We start from the raw sequence: 24,018 nt of genomic DNA on the forward strand, positions 1-24,018 counted from the left end.
AACATTGTCTATCGCCACTGGCTTAAAGAGAAGGTGACTACATGCCAGAAGCATGTTGTCCAAAACTTTAAGCCCCAGAAACTGAAAATCATGCTTGATCCCACATGTGCATGACACTGGAGGTACAGTGTCCACATTAACGTTGAAGGATCTTCAAAACCATATGAATCTTCAGTAATAATTTTGTACCATTGAGCAAGGCCAATCATAGCGAATCAGACCAAAAGAAGAAAGCTGCTTTGATAACCGCAGTTCCTACAAAGATCAAGCGTCTACCCTAAAAGCAAGCTCACAGATCTCTCAAGACTTCCCTGATTTCATTCTCAATAACAAACAGAAGACATAAATTAAAATGAGTTTCAGTCTCCAACAGAACCGTTGAAAACATGAAAAGGGACAGAAAGGGCTCTTCCACTCATCCGATGTCAGGCACTCAGAAGGAGGAAGAGCTTTCATCCCTGTACGCCCCCCCCCCAAACCTCTTGATTGAGAGCAAGAAAGTTCTAGAAGAAATGGGGGGCTGCTATATAGACCACTAAGGAAATGCACACTTGTGTCTATGTGAGGGGAGGAGAGGCCGTTTCATGGATGAAACCATCCGACTTTGCTTTTATAGTCTTACAAAAACATCACTAAAGAGGAAAGGGAATGGAGTTCTCAGAGCCTTTTTCTACACAGGAACAAGCCTAAAAAGAGGGCCTGGAGAGGCCATTCATCTCAGCTGACCCCCTAATAAGAGTGCTCGACTACCAACAGAACATTCGGAGAGGACGAAGGGTTTGCGTCATGCTTTTTTCTTGAGTACCTTGAAGTTTGGTTCTCCATTGAGGCGTCATTACAATATAGCTGCTATGAAAGACTTTAAAACTAGTTTACAACACACAGAGAGAAAGATATTGAAGCATTCATGTCGTTTTTTACAAAAACAGTTTATTGAATTATCAACAACTGTACATATCTTCAGTGACAACACAGTTTGCTACATACTTTGGTGTGTGACGTGTCCGTATCTACCAGCCGTTTGCGCTTTATTTTGGGGAGGGTTACTAACAGTGATGCTATAAACAAGCTGGACAGCAAGTCAATGCATGTGTTAGGATAGTGTTATGGTCCGTTTGGTTCATCATCTGCAGACATCTTTACTCTGTGCTTTCTTTATATGGAACACTATCCACACGACCACAGTGTACGTCACTGGGAATAAGGAGGGGTGGGGGAATTAATCCAAATTCGGAGTCTTCCACAATAAGACACGATGTTATGTCCTGATCATAACGACAGCACAATGAAGTCACAGGTTTGAGAGTAGTCCTCTACTAATTGGTAAATACAATCTTAATTTAAAATCCAGGTGAAAGGGTCTCTTTCTCTGAAGCCAAGAGCAGGAAGGCTGATGCAAAGGGAACCAAATTGCCCCTCCTGCAAAGCTTCGGTTGTAGTCTCGGGGTGCCTTGCATGGGCTTTGAGCCGCTTGAAAAAAAATCCACAGGACATTTCACAAAAACGCCTCTGTAATGCGATTTAGCTCAAAATTGTTTTTCAGGAGGGAGGGTGAAAAAGTAAATTAGATTTCCATAAAAGGTCAGCCTGGAAAATGAACTTCTCAAAAGGGGGGAAAACGGAATAGAATATCCTCAGAAAAAACGTCTTAATCTAATTTCCAAACCTCGAAGGGGAAACGAAGCATCAAGGAGAGAATGAGAGAGAGAGAGAAAATGATAACCATCACAAGTGTAACTGGACACCAAAATATAAATCTATAAAAGGCATTTTAATACTCCATTATGTACACTTTTCACATAGCCTCCACACAGATGAAGTTTCAGGACGAAGCACTGCTTCACGATGCATTATGGAACATCCTCACCGCGTAATGAGGACAAAAAATAGAAACAAAATCCAACAAATAAAAAAAACAGCAAAGGAGGAAACATCAAGACTGTTCTCTAGTGCCATATGAACCGGGCCGAGCGTGCCGATGGTGGATGTGAGGGTCTTGTATGGGCTGCACGTTTAAGTCCGAGTCCAGGTAGCTCAGTCAAGGTCACCCCAGCACCCACTTGATCAGAGCTCAGTCATACAGTTAGTGAGTGTGAGACAGGCAGTCAATCAGACAGACAGACGGGGGCTGTTCCTGTCTGTTTGACTAGAAGAGTCACTGGAGTGAGAAGTTGTCTGTCTTTCGTTCCTCCTCCAGAGGCCTGAACCGCACCAGCCTGTTACCTCAGTCTAGTAGATCACTTCATACACTGTGGCCTTCTTGTCTCCAGAGCCCGTTACGATGTACTTGTCATCAGCCGAGATGTCACAGCTCAAGACCGAAGATGATTCCTTCGACTGCGGAAAGATGAGAAAGAGCCACAATGAAATTTAACTGCATAAAAGTTCTCAGACATTCTCAGTTACTCAAAAGAAAATGCTGACGGACGCTTATACAGGCACTTCTTTACCCCCACCGACGATGCATTAGCTTCTGAGCCGAGCCCCTTCAGTCATAAACACTTGAAGGGTTATCATTATTTACTCTTAAGCTGGTAGACGTGAGCTACGCAAGCGGACCCACATCCGCACTAAGTGGTCAGGACCCAGCGTTAATGACATACTCCTGCCCATTTCCGCTGATCGAGACCCGGCCTTGTCAGGCAGCGGTCACTGTGCCCTTTCTACTGACTCAGGCAGCCTACACATTTCCTGTAGACAGACTGTATTGATCTCTGTACCTGGAATATGCTGGCGCCGTAGGGAGTCCTCCATGCATTCAACAGATTGTCCTTCCCAGTGCTCACGAACCATTTACCTTGTCAAGGGAAATCAAACGTAATTAGAGCTCTGAACAGAGTACGGGCAAAATGGAGATATGTGCAGAAAGCAAAGTAAAAGACAGCCTGGTAGGAAAGGACAGCCAAGGTTTTGTTCAAGTGGGGGAGCTGTGAGCAGTTCGATGTTATGCTATATAGATACTTAACGTAATGCAAAGAATTACTGTATGCAGACTTTTCCTTTCAAGTAAATAACTTAATCTGATGTCTCCACAATAGTCTCTTACCACAATAGGCAAACTTGAGAGACAAAACACAGCTTTCGTGAAGGTGGAGCTGGTATTTGTCAGGCTTGGTGTGATGGAGCACCTCCACATTGCTGCTTTCCATGCCAACAGCCAGCCACTCGCCCGTCGGACAGTAGCCCAGAGAGAAGATCTGCATTTGGGGAAAAGACAAAAAGTTTGAGCACCATTGCATTTTAATGTAGACCTACTTAACCTAGGTAAGGATATAAAGGGCTAACCTGAGATGTGAAGTCGTGCTGTTGGAGTTGCCGTCCCTCTCGTAGGTCCCAAGAGCGGACTGTGTTGTCAAGACCACCTGTCCATAGCTTGGTGCCATCATGAGAGATGTCAATGCAGCTGGCACCATCTGTGTGGCCCTGGAACTGCCTGCAAATTATGCATAATACAGTGTGAGTAAACTCTCTCTCTACCAAAACACAATAGAGAAATGCCAAAAATTGAGCTCTTCTTGCCCACCTGACAAGGGTCTGGTTGTGAAGGTCCCACACGGCGATGTTTCCGTCACTGCAGCAGGAGAAACACACCTTAGCGTCTGGGCTGATGGCAAGTGCGTAACAGGCCGGTGCAGAGGAGGTCAGTTCGGCTTTGATGCGAGGTGTCTGGGAAGCGAGATCCCAGATGGTGAGTGTGCTGGCCTCCCCTCCGACAATAAGAGTGCGGCCGTCAGGCAACAGCTTACAGGAGCGGATGTAGTTATCCCTGTTCTGTAGAACACAAACAATGTGAGGAGGCTACACTAAAACTGAACAATTTATACAACATGTTAGAGGCAACAAAGAATTTGTGATGCTTACCAGACAGTCTAGTTGAGACACTGGACTTTTACTTCCAGGTTGACTTATGTCCCAGATCTTAACGCAGCCCTTGCCACCCGTGTAGACGTGGCGAGTGGGGTTACTGATAGTGACGGCACACACAACCTCACCGTGACTGAGGGTGTTAATCTGACGAGCGTGGCGAGGGATCCCTGGACCAATCAGAGCGTCCGGAGGAAAGGGCACAGGTTGCATCTGTCCGTCAGCGCTGACGTGAAATGAGTAGGCTCTGAGACAGACAAACATAGAGGGAGAGACCTCTTTAGTAATCTAGCAGCCAACGGTGCGCTGATTGAAGTGGGTTAATTAAATCAATTACGCCAATATGAGCAAGTAGTCTGAAACGAGTTATTAAGAGGGAAAAGGTTGTGCACTTAAGCACTCTAGTGAAACCGTTACATAAATACGGTGGGAAAGAGAGCGCTGTCTAGTCCCGTGTTGGACACTTACGGTTTTCCTCCAGAGATTGAGGTGATGCTTCCAGGGAGGCCCGGGGCTCTCATGTGAGGATGCTCGAAACCCGCCTACAACAATACATGATGTGTTAGAACGACAACCTCCATATATTATGCACCTGTGCAAACATTCACAACATATATATTATCCACTGAATTTAACTTGAATAGATCAATGCACACTATAAAAAACATGCAAGAGCAGAGAAATGATTCTCAGCTGCACCCTTCATTTGCCCAAAAGGATGAAGCAATCAGACGGTAGGCAGCGAGGTTGCCTGAGAGCCCAGTCAATGTAACGCTCATTTCACACCCAGTCACACACACTACATCACCCCATGCTCTCCCTCACATTTAATGTAGGGTTTTGGGGGAGGGGAGAGATCGAAACCAAGCAAGAAAATGAAATGGTCAAGAGATGGGTAAGGTGAGGGGTGGACTTTAATGCAAAGGTAGAAATCTTAAGGCGATGCACAATTCTTCTTGTTTTGAATAAAAGGTTCAATTCGATCTTAACATGAATCTCAATGCGTGCATGGTTAAAGTGGGTGACTTTTGCATATAAGCTGTACTAAAATGTCTGGTCTGAACATCAATACTTGAATAGGCTGTTATCAAAAGCTTTCATTCTTTGAGCATCGTTGTTAAACATCTACAGGCTTTCAGAGGTGTTTGGTTGAACGCTGCAATGTTTTGCCCAGAATTTATTAATAATTGATCTACAATCTGTATTTTGAAGTATCTGCGATGCACCGGAGATCAATTTTCCCAACCCCTCTTATGGAGGTGCATGCTCCCATACACACTTACCATAGGTGAGCGTCCGTATGCGGCGGCAGCTGCCGCGCTCATCTGAGGGGAGATGTGAAGGCCGGCGTAGACTCCAGGGCTGGTCAGAGAGCCATTCATTTCATGGTGGCCCATCATGGCAAAGGGAGTCGGGTACGAAAGGGGGGTGCGTAGAGCAGGGGCGGCTGAAGAGACAGAGACACATCCAATCATAAATCAGTATCAGTCAGCCAGCCACGAGGAAAGAAGCTGAATGCGGTAGCAGGGAGATAAATCTCAATCTAAGACCTGCCTATACTGAGCTGCTTCAAAGATGCATCTCATGAAAGCTGCTTTAAGCTGTTAAAAAGGCAAGCCTAGAAATTTGCTCAAGCTTTGGATTATTTCCATATGCAAAGAACTCTTCTGGTTACAGTATTGGCCGTGTTTGCATGGCACGCTGCGGGTGGTGACGTCTAGATTTAAATGGCATCTTTTCTAAGGCTGCGGGTGTTGATTATGAACTCACCCAGAGCTTCCATCGGAGGCTTGCCAAGGATGGGCCGCAGCCCAGGGGTAGTGCTGGTACCCGGAGTGGGGGCATCGTTACGAGGCGTGGGGGTGTTGGACTTGAGTCCAGGCGTGGAGGATTTGTCATTCTGGAGATGTGAACGTAGAAAAGAGGAGGGGGAAGAAAAAGAAAGAGATAGTAAAAACAGAGTTAAAATCCCCCTAAACGAGGCAGCATCCAGGCAGAAGATTTAAGTGCTGGCTGAACCTAATCCAATCCAATTCTGACAAACTCACTACTCCTACGAAACTATAAACCCTGCTATTTATCCCCAAACCCATTATCCTGCCCTCGCTTCTCTCGCTCTAATCTTTTTTTTTTTGATGCACAGGACCAGAATGGTTAAACGCATTGAGTTATTAGCAGGGAAGACACGGCTGATCCAGCAATGGGAATGCATTATCCCTGACATTTACAGATGTATTTAAAGCTGAGGCTGAGAAACAGACATTCACTTTTGAGCCATTAGAAAGAGAGAGAGACTGGAAGATCAGAGGGCGCTCAAGGCTTCCCCACTGCTCAGCTCCCTCTCTCATCAAAACCTTTTCTCAAACACATCCTATAATTCTGCATCAGTGGCAAAGATTCAGATTATAGCCGAAGCTAATATGGTGTCAGACCTGCATTATTACGATTTAAAAATCCAGACAAAGCTGAAAAACGCAGTATTGGATTTATAAATCGAAAGATTCTTACATGTCCGTGCTCCTTGTTTTTAGAGGAGGGGGTGCTGCCAGAAGAGGCCACAGAGGCGGGGCTGTTGGGTGTGTCCTTCTTTGCAGGGCGTGGCTTATCTATGCCATTCTCAGGAGGGGAGTGGGCAGGGCTGCCTCTGGGTGTGGCGGGGTCCTATTACACAAAAACAGAAGAGGAAGGAGTTAAGTTAAATATTCAACTAGCACTACACATGTAAGGAATAACTGAAGATGGACTGTTGAATTATTAAAAAGCTTGCATACTGCATTACTGTGCATTAATTTTCAATAATTCAACAGTCTGGAGTCGATGATTCTGCTGATATTGCAGTTAGCAAATGTACATGTGCTTAAGTAAGATTTCGGTCACTAAATTGCTCCTGTGTAACATTTTATATAACCACAAAAGTGTATCTTGTTTAAAACAGCACAATCCAGCATTAACAGACACATCTAGCAACCAATCAGAAATAAGAATTTATATTCTTGACTATATCATGACATATATCTTACCTCATTGGAAACATCAACCACAAGATCGTCGCTTTTGTCTCCATCACTGTCCTGAAAACACAATAATGATGATGTATTGATTAAACCATCAGCTTTTCATAAAAAAAAATACTTATACTTATTATATTTCAAGACCAAGTCACAGAACTCACATATCGGCTCATGCTGTCCTTGTCCTCCACTTTGCGTTTCTTGGAGTCCAAGCTGTAATCAGAAGATCCGCGGTGTTTCTCACTGGTTGTTCGTAGGCTGTCTGATGGAGAGATTGAGTTGTTCTAAGGAGAGGACAGAGAGAAATGTCACGACCCAATTCATTCATTTGCACATTTACTTTCAAAGCATGAAAACCATCTTCATATCCACATGACTTCATTTTGAAAATGCCCCACAAGACCAACAAACCCATTCAGCTCAAGATTTTTTCCAAATTTGATTTCATTTGGTTTAATATGATGTGACAAAGGAATTATCTCAGTCCAGATTTCATTACAAATGCCATTAGAATGACAGGTGTTGGATCTGACAGGGATCCAAGCTTGGAAAACAACAGCAACTAGCTCTTATCGCTCCAAAAGCACACACACTTAAAAAGCCAAAAGCATCCAATCCATTCTGGAGTCAAAAACCCAAAACATACTACAGTTAGACTTGCCAAATCGTATCTTTATAACCCACAGTAGACTAAACAAAGAAATATGTGCTGGCTGTACTACAGAGTAGATACAGTTAACCAGACCAAAGAAAGGCTTGTTTTCACTAACCCCCCACCATACCCTCCCTTCCTTCCTTTTTACACTCACTCCCTCCATCTTCTAAAACAGACAACAAACAGTTTCAAAGAAGAATGAACAGAATGTTCATGGAAAACAACAACCCTTTATCTGTGAGAACCTGACTTTGGCTGGGTGTATAACAGCTTGCATTGGTGGTTGCATCACGTCAGTGGTTCCTCTTATTGGTGTGCGGTCCAAATAGACAAGGACCACAAGGCGGACAAGAGCAAAAATGCATGCTTCAGATGTAAAAAGGGAGTTTTTTATAAACTAGACAAGCCTTTCGGAGTGCTCTCAACACACTCCTTCCCATGAGCCTGAACTGTTCAAAAGAGAAACAGGCCTCCAAATCGCTGTATTGTAAATTGCAACTAAGCAGAGGAGATGAAGTAGCAGATTGGGCAGAGCGCCCAATAGTTTCGTCTCTCTCTTCTTCTCGTTGCATGAAGTCTGACCTTTAAAGAGATGCTTAGCGTGACTCATTAAGCGGAGTCACCAGTGTGCTATCAGATGACCTTAGACAACACCAGGAGCACCGAACACACAACTGCACCGCCGGTGGAGCTCCCTTCGCCTCAGACATGACTGCACCCATTCAGCCCTCGCCGGGCTAGCAGAAACCCAATCTCACGGCCTCAATCAGCCATCAGAGAGATTTAAGCCCCGTTGAATAAATGCCTTTTACAAGGGCACGAAGATGAGAGGGAGGAAAACAATTCCCGCGCCTGTGCTCATACATATTTATCGCGCTAGCAAAAGAGAGCAGAGAAGGGGCGGTAAACAAGCCGAGATAGCGGAGGGGTGGGGAGGAGGAGAGCGAGGGATACAATAAATCCCACAAAGGAGGGAGGGAGTCGACGTCGTCTTTAATTGTGATAAAATTATAGAGCCGAGCTAATCTGCGTGCTGTAATACGAGTCATTTCCCATCTGCGGCGCGATGCGAGTGCTTATTTCATAAAAAGCTTGTTTCTCTATTAGTCATTTTAATGAACGCAGATTACCCTTTCGTGCACGAGTTGCGCATGCTTCAGGATGAAGGATCTTACTTGACATTTACATTAATGGAAATTTTCTTAGGCATGAAATGGGCCAAGAGGTGCTTTTCACCCAGTAAAACGAAGACACATTGGCTCTGTACCAAAACCTAGTGAATGGCTTATGCAGGCGCTGACTTAGGGCATCATTGCTTTTACAGAAGGCAATTCAGGAAGAAATAAATCAGGTGAGTTGAGATAAATGCTAATTATAGTGCATTGCATTCAATGCATTAATAAATGATTCTGTGTAATTCTTTACAAAATATTTGTGCACTATGCATTTTTATGTTTCATGCCTTTAACTTTAAAGTATATTGAAACCACTTGTGATTTAAAGTGCTACTCAACTTGCTGCCTATGTGGAGCATCTCTAATCTAATCTAGTAGGTAGTAGCCCATGTAGGCAGCTCACTAGGTTTTGCAGCAGAGCTATTAAACAGAAAGAAAGAGAAGGGCAAGAAAACAAAGGTAATAGGAAACTTAATACTCACTGTGCTCTCTATAGTCAGCAGACCCCGGATGATGTTGAAAGACATGCAGAAAGGCAAGACAAAACAGAGATAAACAAAAGTCAGTTACCCTGACCGACTGACATACAGAGTTAAGGGAGGATTTCATCGGCAGGTAAAATATGCATGTTATGTACACGATACAACCAGAAAAACATTAGTCTGTGTTCGTTCCCATCCTTGCCAAATTGAGTGACAGGTTGTGTATGCATGTATGTAAAAGGTGTAGATAAATAAATAAATATGTAAATAAATAAATAAATAAGTAAATAAATAAATAAATAAATAAATGTCTAATAAATAAATGTAATTTACTTTTTCATATCATTTAAGAGATTTATGAAAGCATACATGTTCTAAAAACATGTTTAACATGCTGAAATCATTTTTATTTTTGGAGGAACTATCCCTTTAACCACTTTACAGCCTTCATTCATAAACGGCAAGCTGTATGAGTAGCATACTCTCATAAAGCCTTAAGAAGGTCAATAATGTCAGCAGCAGCCTATAAGAGCAGCAATAATAGTGATGGGGGAGGAGGGTGTTACGAGACAAGAGTTTTATTCACATAAGAGGTCTGTATGGCTGAGCAACTAATGTTCCACTCTCCTGGCTTAAAATGAGAGCAGTGTGTAAATGCGTGCGTCTGCTCCTTACCTCTGTGCTCTAGGTCGTGGTGGTTTTTTTCATCTTTCACGGGCAGGTGTGGCTGACTTCCCAAGGCTCCCAAAGCCAGCAGGCCCGAGCCAGAGATTCCCGAGCCAGAGACCGGCGGGATTCCCGGTGGCTGGAGGCCAGAAGGATGGGGGGGTAAAGCCACGGGACCGTGGGCAGCGTGAGAGAGGTGTTGAGCCTGGAGCTGCTGCTGCTGCGGAGAGACAGACGACAAGTGGGCCGGAGGGAAAGAAACAGAGCAATGCCTGCCATAAAACTACACACACACACACACACAAACAGCTTCTTTGCTGTCCCATTCAGCAGCACAGGTGGGGGGTCGGGAGATATTTACGTTCTTGCACCCTTGCAAAGTCGCATTTAAGGAGCCTACAAACAACCATGTCTTTATGTGGCTAGGAGCTTAGCGTAACCGTTAGCTAATTGACATTCAGGCAAGTAAACCTGAAATGTTACACACAGTGCAGACTATCTTTGCAATTCAGTACATTTACCCAATTACCAAAAAAATAAACACAGTCCCGTTACCGCATTTGCTCTGACACGTTCTTCAAAGAGAGTTGTCAAACCCCATTTAAGATACAGTTTAAGGACAGCAGGCGTTGGAATGCTGTCAGCTCATTGGCTTAACACCACCTGCTCCTTAGCCCCATCAAAACGCTGGACGGCTATATTTACTCCCTTCACATTTGGGTCTGGTTATTACACAAAGTATGAGTCACTCGAGAAAACCAAACTTTAAACAGCACTTCAACAGCAGCTGGGCTGAGCCTTTGTGTGTGTGTGTGTTTTGTGCGGTGACGGCGGCCAAGAGCGAGGGGTCCTGCGCTGGCACGCGTTCAAGCCTCCAATACCTCCATCAATATTTGAAAAGCTTGGAGGAAACTGATGAGAATTAAAAACCACTCAGCATGGGAAGCGAGCAGTTTAAAGCAAGGTTAAATAATACTTAGCAGAGCCACCAGTAAAAAAACAACAACCACCCATCGTACACAATTTATTAGCATCCTCAGGAAGAATGAATTATTCAAGAGGCTGTTATAGCATATACCTCCCCACTTTTAACAGACCTCAATTCAATCGATGACCATTTACGGTCATTATCCGAGAATTCTGCCGTGTTTTTCCTCTTGACGTGGAAAGGGTAGATGTTATTGGCCGTGTATGGCGAACGCGGTTGTACAACCTTTCAGAATTATCAGCAGGTCATTAATGGCATGCCATAAGTAAATATCAATACTAAAGGCTTATTTATAAGTCTGGAATGCTCCAAAAGCTTGCCCTTTCCAGTGGGTAAATCATTATTAAGATGTCCATCACAAACCCTTATTCGGGTTGAGTATAATTGCTAACAGCTTTGCGGATTATTTGCACAGCTGGCTGTATATTGAGGCTCAGGGCCTTTGAGATTGGCAGGAGAGCGAATGGTATATAGAAGAGCTCGCCTTGGGATTTGAACCTGCAACCTTACCCTCCCCAACACAACAGAGCTGCCAAGCCAATTATGAGCTGTGCCTCAGAGTGTGGATCTGTGATAAGGGAGCGTGTGAGGTGTGCATGTGTCGAGGAGAGACGTTAAGCGTGGGTGGCGGCGTATGTGCTCGGAGAGGAAGCGAAAGGGTAGGAAAAAGAGGGAGACCGCGAGATAAGAGTGGAAGTGATTGCAGGAGAGACGGTGTTGGCGGTACGATGTCAGGAACTGAAGAACTACCAGGGAAAAAGCGATTGTGTGTGGCTTCCGAAATGACTGACCACATGGGAAATTAAAGAAGCAGTTGATTCATGGGGGAGAGTCTCCCTGCTCATTCCAGCTAATGAGCCACTGATGTGTAATATGCATGGACAATAAGTGAACCCTCATTAGAGGCCCCGGCCATGAGAAGACGAGAAAATAAAGAAATAAAACGCCTCTAGTAATTTAATATTCCTACATAAAGACCTTCTCAACTTGTGCTAATCTTTCTCCTACAGAAAAACAACAAACGCAGGCACGGAGTGAAAAAATTAACCGCAGACATATATAAGTGGCTAAATCAGACAAACACTTCTATTCTCTGGTGTGTAAGCTAAACAACATCCTCTTGAGTTTAGTGCTGTAACCATACAACATACTGGCCTGAGGGGGATCGAAACATAAAGCCCTATGATTCGCCCTCTTGGATACAAACACACTTAATTGGGCCCATAGCACAAGTGGATGTGGATCTTAAAATCCGTTTCATGAATTAAGCTATGAGATGGTTGAACGTCTACTAAATTTCTAGTAAACATGACGGAGCGATAAACAATTTCCACATTTTTAACATATTGACAATGTACATCTCTATTTATATATTTGCTTTAAAATAGTTTAACTACCATTTTGACTGACCAATTAAATAAAAAGAAGGATTTCATTTATGTAAAAATAACTAATCTTCACTAATTAAGTAATAAAGCAATCACATCATAGTTTTTAATCGATTAAATGAAACATAAATTAATTCAATTTATGATCTTTGAAGGATTAGTCAATTTTCTTAAAAAAAAAAAAAATCCAGATTCACTAACCACCATGTCATCCAAAATGTTGATGTCTTTCTTTCAGTCGAGAAGAAATTATGTTTTTTGAGGAAAACATTTCAGGATTTTTCTCATTTCAATGGACTTTAATGGTCCTCAACACTTAACAGTTTTAATGCGGTTCAAAATTGCAGCTTCAAAAGACTCCCAACGATCTCAACCAAGGCACAAGGGTCTTGTCTAGCGAAGCGATTGTCATTTTTGGCAAGAAAAATGAAAAATATGCACTTTTAAACCACAACTTATCGTCTTCTTCCGTGCGTATGACGTGCCAGCGCGACCTCACGCAATATGTCATCACGTCAAGAGGTCACGGATGACGTATGCGAAACTACGCCCCAGTGTTTACAAGTGTGGAGAAAGAGGACCAATCCGACGTTGTTGTATGTGGAATGATACTAATTAATGTCTTTGTGTCAGTTTATTGTTTAAAATGGTCCGCAAATGTGCGTTTCATATATGTAACACGTGACCTTTCGACATCATTACGAAATTGCGTGAGGTCACACTGGTGCGTCACAGGACCGGAGGAAGACAAGAAGTTTAAAAGTGCATATTTATTTTTCTTGCAAAAATGACAATTGTTTCACTAGATAAGACCCTTATGCCTCGTTTGAGATTGTTTAGAGTCTTTTGAAACTGCAATTTTAAACTGCATTAAAACTGTTAAGTGTTGGGGTCCATTAAAATGAGAAAAATCATTGAATGTTGAATCCTCAAAAATGCTGGTGAGTAAATTATCTGGATTTTTTTTTTAAGAAAATGGACCAATCCTTTAAATCATGCCGTTCTTTTTATTAGCATCTCTATAACAATAAAAAGAAAAATTACCCTCTGTAAAAAAATTAATAGCCTATTAAAATTATTGCAACTTTCAATGCTACTTCATTTTTCAAGCCTTGCAAAAATATTGCAAATATTTAGTATACTGCCCAGCCCTACTAATAAAAGCCCTCAAGCACATCCCATAGAATCTTGATACCAGACCTAACCAAACAAATCCGGGAGGAAGTCGAGCATGGGGTGAAAACAAAATAAAATGCGCACGGCTATGCTTACGGTTTTCTAAAATAAACAGGGCCAGCATAGATAAACACACTGTGGTAGGTGGGGCAGAAATGCTGAGCTGCAGGAGGCCATCTTAAGACCTCTGATCAAAGTCATAGCACAGCAGAAAAAAAAAACAGCTGCCCTAGATGCATCCTATTACCGGCTCTGAGCTTCATCAATAAGAGATGCTGGTTTCTGCACTGAGAAAGCGAGTGTGTAGCTCTCGTCTCACCTCTGCCTTAGACTATTTATGAAGACTCTGGCACCTACACGAGCACGTACACATGGTCTGCTAGGTGAATTACAAATGCTCACCCAACTCAAAAAAAGTCTTGCTCGGTAAAGTGAGTATCCTCTCTCGTACTGTAGAAGCAGACCCAACATAGGACTAAAAACATAACATTTGCAATAAAACATTTGATTTATGAATCATTAAGATGATGGTCTGGAATAAAAAAAAATTATGGCTACTACAATAATTAGTCCACATTCAATCCTTAAGAGTCACTGACCCTGACAACTGGATTGCTATAACAACATCAAAGCTATCCTGCAATGGTCTTTCAAGAAGATAACATGGAATTTAAGAGCAACCACATGTCTGCCCCGTTCAGACCTGATTCTAGGAATTATCTTGGAATAAATCACTGTTGAGGACCTAATTGAATTTCGATATCAGACGACACCCCCCCCTCCACAACATTTACCTCCCTTTTATCAGATCCTTCTTCTGTAGATTAATTCTTAGAGAGACAAATCAAAGCAGGGTCAACTGCTGTAATCAGATGGATGTACAAGGGTTAGATTTGTTTTTCTCTACATGCTGATAGTGATCCAGGTCACTTGCCACTGATCAATAAAAGACTGTTAGTTGGTAGCGGGAATTTCTAGGAAAGAAATAGGTGTAGCAGCTTAGACCATGTGTAAGTATTTAATTCCCAATGCAATACAGGTCAGCAGAGTGCAATAGCTTTTGATCTAAAACCTGATCTAATTAAAGGTATCCAGCATCTAAAAAAAGAGTTTCTGGACACTGAGTAAGTAGACAGTGGATGCTAAGGACACTTGGGCCACATACTGTATAGTGGGTAGGTACTAAACAAAGCTTGGATGGATCATTGTGAAAAACAGTGTCGGCAATAAATAAAACACACACACACACACACACACACACACTCTCTCTCAATCAAAGATGCAAGCACTTTATAACACATATCAAAAAGACATTCTGTAGAGGGGCTAATCTGCACTATTAAAACAAGCTACAAATTTTTAAAATCAAATCTTAAACATTTTAACAGTGCTAATGCAACAATGCATCAATGCATCAATAACAGTGCAGATTTGCCCCTTTCTTATGGTGAAATGAAGTAATTAAAGGGGTACACACGGTGAGAGGCAGATTGGGAAGTCCACGTACCCCGATGATGGCATTCAATTCTGTCATTGTCACCTGCTTAGCACGTTCAACAGCTTGTGCAACCTGCTGTTGGTGCTGTAACGGGAGAAAGAATGATGAGATAAAAGCATATTCATAGTAATACGGTATTTTAAGACAAAAAACATGGCTTAAAACCATTTTCAAAGACGACGTAAATCTCACCTCTTGTGACAGAAAAGGCATAATCTGGGCTAGAATCGCATTGAGCCTTTTGGCAATCTCAGTCTGGAAAAGAGAAAGAGAAAAAAGTTTTTGTTGGGTAATTTACTTCTGTTAAAGTGCACCACTAAGCCTTTTTAGTGTTTCCCAACGATTAAGCCAATTACCATGGCAATCAGAACCGCTTGACTCGGCACGCTCCAAACTGCGTGATATTGACATGTGAAATATTTAAAACATTATGAGAGCCCAGGGGATAGAGAGAGCACAGCTGCGATGAGTGAGCACTCCAAACCACACAGAGAACGAGCCAGATACACTGGAGATACGTTACGAGGACCACAGCACTTTACCTCACATCAACCTACAGGTACAGTTTACTACCACACAAGGGTTTCTCTCCAATCTCAACTTTACATAAACCATAACCATCATCAGCACCACTTATTTAATTGCATTAAAGAAACCCCTGCAGCAGTTGTTCAGAACCGAATGTGTTCATTTCAAATGTCTCCACAACAGAATTACTGCCAACTCCTGTTGTTTAGCAGATGTTAAATAATGCAGACGTACCCCGTGGACATGTTGGAAACAGACAAATGTGATAAAAGACTTAAGTGCTGACCGCAACAAAGTTTTTAAACTCCTAAATTTATGACTTTCCACAATCCAAAACCTATACGCAAGCCAGGGCTGAAATACAATCTCTTTGCGGCTTTAGAATTGTGTGACAAAATAAAATTACCAATACCAATTAACTTAATTTACCTCAACGAGTTGATAATGTTAGCATTTAGACTTTTAAACGGAACAGAAATAGGCCCCATATCCCAATGAAGTGCCAGTTACTTCGGTCTCATAAACAAAGGTGGATTAGACACGGACTGCCCTCACCAGACCCCACCTTCATCATTTTCTCAGCATCCCACCCACCCACATTCCCCCTTCATCCAGCCCACCGCAGGGACCCAACCTTCATTCTCTCTCCACCCGCCTGACCGTTTCCATGGCAACTGTAGCCGAGCAGGCCCCGTCTCCTATCGCGCGCCGATCATTATGCAAATGGTACCTCAGCTTGACCGTAACAGCCTGTAAAATCATATTACGTGCACACAGGCAGGTCATTAAATTGAATTTTCGGCCTGTCGATCGGATGAGTGCCGCGCACGAATGGAGGATAAAAAGGCGAGCGATTGGAGAGGATGATGTGGGGTCGTTGTGAGAACACATGACAGTAAAAGGGGGTGGTGGGGGTAAGCCAGGGCTCTCCACCCAAAGGCTACAGTAGGATGTGCTCCATCTCTCCCCCTTTCCATCATCAGAAGCCGGCAGCAAACGGCACGGCCGACATCACAGGCCCTTCCAGTGATGAAAGGAGCTCACATCACAGGTCTGGCACTGGCTTTGACTGAGACCAAAGGAGAGCGTCAGGAAAGCCTCTGAAAAATAACTCTTGCTACAGATACATCATCTATAGAATTTATGAAGCTCAGTTCAAGCCAGGGCCAGAACGGAGCACAAACACATCACAGGGATTTCGGCGCTATTTTTCATTTCAATGGCAAACACGCGTAGCCGCGCAGACCAGGAACTTATTTATAACATATTGCCGAAAATGCCAAGCAGTTGCAGGAGGCAGACACAATATTTCTTTTACAAGATGCACTGTAACACCCAAGACAGTTTATCTCACTCCCATCAAAAGCATATAGATGTTTATTATTTAAGAGAGGACTTAACCAGCGTAATCTGATCTAAAGACATCCTGTTAATGTATTAAAACTATTTTAAATGTTAAGTTTTAATGGATTTACTCAGCACCACGTCATCCAAAATGTTGATGTTTTTCTTTGTTCAGTTGAGAAGAAATTATGTTTTTTGAGGAAAAAATTCCAGGATTTTTCTCATTTTAATGGACTTTAATGGACCCCAACACTTAACATTTTTTTTAAAACAGAGTTTTAAAAGACTCTAAACGATCCCAAACAAGGCATTTGTCATTTTGTCAAGAAAAATAAAAAATATGCACTTTTAAACAACAACTTCTCGTCCATCTCCGGTCCTGTGACGCCCCAGCACGACCCCACGCAATACGCCAACACGTCAAAAGGTCAGGGAGGACGTATCGAAACTACGCCCCAGTGTTTACAAGTGTGGAGAAAGAGGACCGTTCCGACGTTGTTGTATGTCGAATGATACTAATTAATGTCTTTGTATCAGTTTATTGTTTAAAATGGTCCGCAAATGTGCTCGAAACTCCGTTGAAAAAAACTGTTAAGTGTTAAGTGTTGGGTTCCATTAAAATGAGAAAAATCCTGGAATGTTTTCCTCAAAAACAATTCTTCTCGAATGAACAAAGAAAGACATCAACATTTTGGATGACATGGTGGTGAGTAAATTATCGGATTTTTTTTTTTGAAAATGTACTAATCCTTTAAATGCAAAAGAACAGGATAATAAGCTCCCTTGTCGTTATCAAACATATCATCTAAAATTCCTATATTGTTACTACCTTTAATCGTGCCCTATACAGTACAAATAATACAGTAAAACGAATGGAATGAGGATGTAAACACGATAATACAACAGTGTGATTCCTCATAACAACAACAGGATCAAGAGGCACCAAGAGGTTTACATTTCACACACCTAACTAGACTACAGAAAAATGTACTAGAAGAGCATGTCAACAACAAAAGTTGAAAAGCCCGCTCGTAGTATAATCCTTATTTGCAGAGATAAACCGCGTCAATAGCAGCCTAACGTTTGACAGGATTTGCGGAGGACTGGGGTGCATCGAACGCATTCCTTAAGGGCTTAACGCGACGTTGACAGCTGGCCGAGTGAGGTCAAGGGTTGCCTTATCTGACGCTCACTCCAAAGCTTCATGCTTTATCTTGCAAAAACAATCCTGCCGTCGGGGGAAAACATGTCCGACAACGGTGACGTACATAAAAAGCCAGCGTGTGTTGCACAAAATGCTTGCGTCTATAATGAAAGCGGCACTGTGCATTGAGCTGGACAAGCAGACAAGCTTTTAGCTACAACTGCAGATAAAAACGGGATGTCACTTTAAGCAGATGAAAGCCTGCCTCTTAAGTGGCGAGCTTCACGCTCTGGTACACAATTACAGGTACTCGGACCTGTCTAGCACCATTTCAAGAGCACTCCAGGGCCAGGCTGTCAATGGCATGCTGAAAGCTATTTGTCTGTTGCCATCAGTGCCAGCAGAATGGAGTGAGACGCTGATGAGCATTGAATATAGAGGAAAACAACTGGTCCTTCCAGGCATGTGTCTCCATCACAAACAATACTTGACCTAGCTGGGTTGATGGGCCCTGTATTCTGCCGGGGTGAGAGGTGGTAATGCTTTCCGACAGCCTTACACACAGTGTTAAAGGTATAACAAGGTATATAAATATATATGTTTGGAGGTGGCTAGCTTGCTGCATAACAGATAATACTGCCATTAAAATTTACTTTCATTGATCAGCATGCCAACCCTGCTCTGTTATGCACGTTTTTGGAGCGTCACCGTTCAGGTACATACCTTTTCACCTAGTTTCATGACCCGACCACCATAAACATTGTGATGAATCGGGTCTGATTCCCACAATCCTCAGTCAGCGCTACTTTAACTGAGGTTCTGTGTACTCACCTCACTGAGCCAGTCAGTTTACTTTGGCTCACATAGAGAGGGACAATCCTGCAGTTAGCAAACACTTCCTAAAGCACACCTTATAAATCATTTATCAGCGCCCCTGTGTCAAGCAGGAGCTGACTGGCTCAATTTGGCTCTGACAGCGAGAAGGAGGGAGCGAGCTTTCCTTAACGTCTCACAACAGGTGAAAACTCAGCGGATCGACCCAAAATAAGCCACGTTGAGGGCACCTTAGTCATCACAGCAGCTCACTGGCACGGAGCAGCTGCCATTACTATGCTGTCTGCAGCTATCCGCATTATGCCTAAACTGTTTAAAATACAAAGACCTACGGTGGAAAAGATTGCGTGGAGGTCTGAATTAATCCTTATGCAGAGAGTAATATGGTACGGACCTAGCAATTCATGCTAATTGGGTCGGTTAACCATTTTCTGTCTGGCATTCGTTCCAGGGTACAGTTCAACCCAGATCAATATAGCTGAGAAAATGAATTATAAAACAAGTGGTTTTTTGGTAAAATCAATCAGGGGCACAGTTTAAACCATCATTCATCCCCCCAAAACCCCATCTTTATTTTTTCTCTCATTCTTCAGTCCCTCTACTGCTAGTGAGGAGATAAGTGGCTAACAGGAGTCATCACAGGGCAAAGCGGTCTGACAGCCAGAGAACTTGCACTGTGGACACTGATGGATCGCCATCCATCAGCTCCACCCTGATGTCATTAACCTTCATAAGGTGGAGAGAGTGAGCAGGTTGGGTTGTCTCTTGAGGTGGCTTAACTACATCTGGTGCACAGCACAATCTCATTATCATCTATGGGACAGAACACGTGCGATACATCAAAATATTGCCAGGGTATGTTAGATAAGCCTTTGTTGGATGAGCACTGCATTTAAAGGACATTTTCAAATGAACATCAAATATATGCAGGGTAGGTATTGATCCGAAAGGAAGAATTAACAGTGGTCTGTTTTTGCCTTAGTGTTAATATATATAAAGGTTGTCTTAAATGTGCTTACATAATAGTGCAGACTGTGCTCCCTCATTAAATCACATTGCCCCTCCTGCCAAAGTCCTTCCTTTAATCTTATCAAAGCTGTCTGATCACACTCAGCTCAGCACAAACAGGAAAAGGGGGGTCGACTGTGTGCGTGTCTTTGTAATGTCCTGACTTTTAACCCGTTTCTAAATGCTCAAAAGTACGTGATCCACAGAATCTCATCATCTCTACAGAGCACACTTCACTTGTCTCCTAACACACCAGCGCGACTGCCTTGACTGACATCTACACACAGTGAGCTCTCAGGGATCCGTCTACGATTGTGTGAACAGGGATCAAAAGGATACATACCTGTTTGTGCATTTCAATGTTCAGCCCATAGGACATCTCGTAGTACTGAAAAAGGGAAATGGAAAGTATTCAGTTTTTTCTGAGACACATCAAACATTTCTACGTTATATGAGAGAGAGAGGAATAGAAAGTCAGATTCTGGAAACATCAGGTGGTAAGAAGAGAACGGGCTTTTGATGCACACTCCAAAATCATGTACTTTTATATCTGCACAGCTTTATTTTCTCTATGTGATATTGATAATGGAATACAAAGGGAATCCAAAAAGCTTTTTTAGCAATTGGGTTGAACTTATCACATGTTTGAACAAGGAAATTTAATAACTTCCATGGAATGCAATCACTGGAAGTGTTTTTGTATAATCACTTTACACTGATAAACAACAATGTCTAGGTAATTAAAGTTTACACCCAAGCACAAGTACAAAACCTCAAAACAGCTTTTAATTTTTATTAATTTCTATATTACTTCCGCTTCTGGAATATTTTAAAATCTCCATATTTTTCCACGTTTCCCTTGTACTACTAACAACATTCTCATGGTCAATAAAAGGTTTAACCATAACAAAACAATATTTTACAGCTTTCTGCATTCTTAAGGAATATTTTGTTCACAATATTTTATTTAAAGATGAAACAGGGTTTCCCCGTAATCCCAACGGTCCCCTTCAAGTCTAGATGCTGACGCTATCAGCACAAACAGTCAGTGTGGGGCTATACTGTGTTTACCTAACCTCTCCTCCTCCTTTCTGACTGACATGCTTTTTCCTGTGAAAGGAATGTTTAACTAGCGTCCCTGGGTATTGGTTAAAGTCATCGCTTGCGTGTTTACACAAGATAAGAGAATACACTTCCAGTTTAACTTTGTTTAGTTACATCGGCGAAAAGCTTTGTTTTTCTTTTCCCGATCGTAAATCCCACCGTTGAACATCTATGGTAGAATCTAGGCCTCTGGCGTTGTGTAAATTATTAAGCTCGTGATTAAAACTAGCACTGAATTGATATAGCCGTTTGTTTGTGTGTAAAATCTGGTTATCCAAGACAAAATAACGCAGAGGCTTTGGATTTCTGCTGCGATTGAGTATTTTCCCACAGACGCCTCTGGCACTCCTCCATCACCCCTCACCCAATTTACGGCCATGCATTTGTCTGAGAGCAGCGTCTCCTTGGAGAATAATCAGATCCACACACAGAGGGAGGTAGAGAGAAGGGGGAGCAGAGGGGGAAAGGGGAGGGAAGGAGAAAAGGGGACAATGCTGTGGTCATTGACCCCTACGGCTGAGGGGTGGTGTATGAAAGGGCCCGAGGCTAAGGGCAGTCAGTCAGAGCCCTTTAATAAAGCAGGAGGCTAAACTAAAAGCACCAGAGGGGGTTTCACAAACACATACTAAAACACACACGCAACCACTACCTATGACATGAAACAAGACATCTACCTACACCTCATCCTCTATATTATTTTGGCTTACGTGTTGGCGTCACTTACCATGACATAATGGCGCTGCATCTCTGTTTTCTCATTGGCCAGTTTGTCGTACTCTACTTTAAGACTGTGGTGAAAGAAAATATAAATTACTTTTAACATTTGCATTCAAAGCACTGTCAAAGCACTTAATTTTAAGGCAAAAAAAAAAATCACCCTCACTCCCCAAGCAAATGTCAATTAGATTTGTTTTTCTCTCTGAATATACCGGTAATACAATATGGCCAATTGTAATTCACAAGTTATTTACAGGAACATAATTCGAAATCATTACCTGTGATACTGGGCTTGCAGAAACTGAAATTCATCTTTGATCCTGTCGCAGGACTCTGCCACTGTGAATTTGAAGCCTGGCTGACCAGGCTGGTGGGGCGCCTGAAAGACAGCCATCACATCAATCAAACTCAATTACATCCTCAGAGAACCAAATTTGTTTTCCACTGACTGCAGAGCGAGGCTCTAATGCATTCTGGGCCCTGGGAGAGCGGCTCTAATATTTCAGCCCGAATGAGGGCTGGTGTGACATCTATGCTACAGTGACATCTGGGAGATAGCTGGAGCACCAGTAGCATTCTGACAAAAGAGGCAGGGGAATCTTTACAGTTCTTGGTCTGCCTGAAGGGGCAGCCGTTTTAGTGCTTCACATAAACACCAGCGGGAGAAATGGGGTCGACTCGCTTGGATGCGTCCGAGCGTGCCAAACTACGCCTGTAAAAAATGCTGTTGTTTTCGCCCTCCCTCTCTCTTTAACGGTTTAAACCAGGTGTTGGCGGAAACAAAAAAAATGTAAACAATACAGAACAAACCAATAGAATTCTCTAGCATTCAATGTTAACTGCTTAATTGACAATAGGTGTCTTTTGGTGTTTTTCCTGAATGAGATTTCCAAATGCCCTGCTTTTTCACTTCAAAGCATTATCATAGACATATGAAGGTGCACATAAGGATGTCGTTCGTCACGGGCGGACGGCTGTGCCCTTGCTCTCAAACTAAACTGATGCAGATGTGGCATCTATGGTACTATATCAGTTCAAGATGTACAACTTACCGGATGTCGGCCCTGTGGATACATCTTGAAATGTATCCTTTATTTATTGGAGGTCTGTTTGGTGGGGGGCGTCCACTGGCACGCCACTGTACCCGACGAAACAATCAGCCGGACACGAAGCCCACTGGACGCTGGGGGGCAAAATCCTCCTGTTCTCAGGTCAGTGCAGCTCGAACCCTTTCCCTCTTCTTTGCAAACAATAAAAAAACGTGGAGGTTACATTCAAACATAGGATTATGGTGACGGTTTGAAACTCAATAACTTGCGGTTGACAACAGGACATGGGAGAGTTTAACACGCGCGCTTATAACGTATTTTCACGTGCGCATAAAAACACTCGGTTTATCGTAAAAAAAAAAAATGTACCCCTGATTTACCGAGTGAAACTTTAAGGCTGTAATGACGTTTCTACAAGCACTTAAGCTAATGAACAATCAGCACAACAATTACCACACAGTGTGCTCGATAAACACAAGAAGCCCTTATATGCGGAGCGCTCGTGCGCAACGACACATTTCCTCCTAACAATTAAAATGCAACACGCTCAATTTTAGTTCGTTTGGCGAATGATTGACAACATCACATCTAGATCTCCACATTTCGTGGAATAATAAACCGAATAAGCAGGTCGCGAATAAGTCGACAAAGTGATGAGTTGGTTGGATAACAAGCTATTGTCGCTAGCTAACCTGCTAGCCCATCGTACCTGTCTTTGTGCGTCCGAGCCGCCGTATCACATCCACCGTCTCAGCAACTGCGATCAACTTCTGAAATGTAAATCGCCGCTTTAATTTTTCACTTTAAAATGAAACGCTTCCCAGTGAGCGCAAACGGCGACAAACATCTCCCGTGTGCGCGCTCTCTCTATCAAAAGAGGAGAGTCTGCTTCTCCGCGCGCTGGTCCGAGGCACAGCAATAATAAACGCCAAACTCCACGGCACACAAAAATGTTCGCGTAATCCCTCAGAAAACACTGCCAAAAACTGTACTTCCGATTTTGAAGAGGTTTGAGAGGTTTAAAACTGAAACGTTGTACTTCTTCGTCGCTCGAGCATTTCCCCCTTCGTCCAGCAATGCAACCCTGTGCCACACACAGACAGTCTACTGACACGAGGGCCGAGCCGCCGCGAGAGCACATCTTTTTACCCAATCCGGTTAAAGCAAGGAGAGTTTTGCCTTGCCGTCCAATTGCAAGACCGCGTCCCCACGTGGGGACAGCACTCTGATGCATGACATCATGCTCGCCATTTTAGATCAGAACAGGTAGCTTGCGATGCAGTCGCTGAACGTTTCTAGGTATTTCTAAACAAAGTGGAGAGATGTCACTGTGGATGTCTTTGTTTTCGATCTAATACAGCAGTCACAGAAATAGACAATAGAATAG

General features: G+C 42.9%; 1 protein-coding gene across 1 annotated transcript; it reads right to left on the minus strand.

Moving 5' to 3' along the window:
- Positions 1 to 910: 910 nt before the first annotated feature.
- tle3a (TLE family member 3, transcriptional corepressor a) lies at positions 911 to 23,797 on the minus strand. The gene is made up of 21 exons (XM_055173900.2): positions 23,341 to 23,797; positions 22,635 to 22,822; positions 21,861 to 21,961; positions 21,590 to 21,653; positions 20,105 to 20,149; positions 15,096 to 15,158; positions 14,883 to 14,987; positions 9,863 to 10,070; positions 9,188 to 9,195; positions 7,037 to 7,159; positions 6,885 to 6,935; positions 6,373 to 6,525; positions 5,635 to 5,764; positions 5,148 to 5,311; positions 4,333 to 4,406; positions 3,862 to 4,111; positions 3,524 to 3,771; positions 3,286 to 3,433; positions 3,047 to 3,197; positions 2,721 to 2,797; positions 911 to 2,337 (listed from the first exon to the last, which is right to left on the minus strand). The coding sequence occupies exons 2-21, from the start codon at positions 22,656 to 22,658 to the stop codon at positions 2,230 to 2,232; spliced, it is 2,295 nt and encodes a 764-aa protein (XP_055029875.1). The 5' UTR covers positions 22,659 to 22,822; positions 23,341 to 23,797; the 3' UTR covers positions 911 to 2,229.
- Positions 23,798 to 24,018: the final 221 nt, after the last annotated feature.

Source organism: Misgurnus anguillicaudatus, chromosome 15, assembly GCF_027580225.2.
Source record: "Misgurnus anguillicaudatus chromosome 15, ASM2758022v2, whole genome shotgun sequence".
NCBI lineage: Eukaryota > Metazoa > Chordata > Actinopteri > Cypriniformes > Cobitidae > Misgurnus > Misgurnus anguillicaudatus.

Excerpts from the sequence above, each read along its gene's own strand:
- tle3a (XM_055173900.2), bottom strand. The coding sequence starts at position 22,658 with ATGTATCCACAGGGCCGACATCCG. Across the intron at positions 15,159-20,104 it reads ACATTGAAATGCACAAACAG|ACTGAGATTGCCAAAAGGCT; the intron begins GTATGTATCCTT and ends TCTCTTTTCCAG. Across the intron at positions 4,112-4,332 it reads TCAATCTCTGGAGGAAAACC|AGCCTACTCATTTCACGTCA; the intron begins GTAAGTGTCCAA and ends TGTCTGTCTCAG.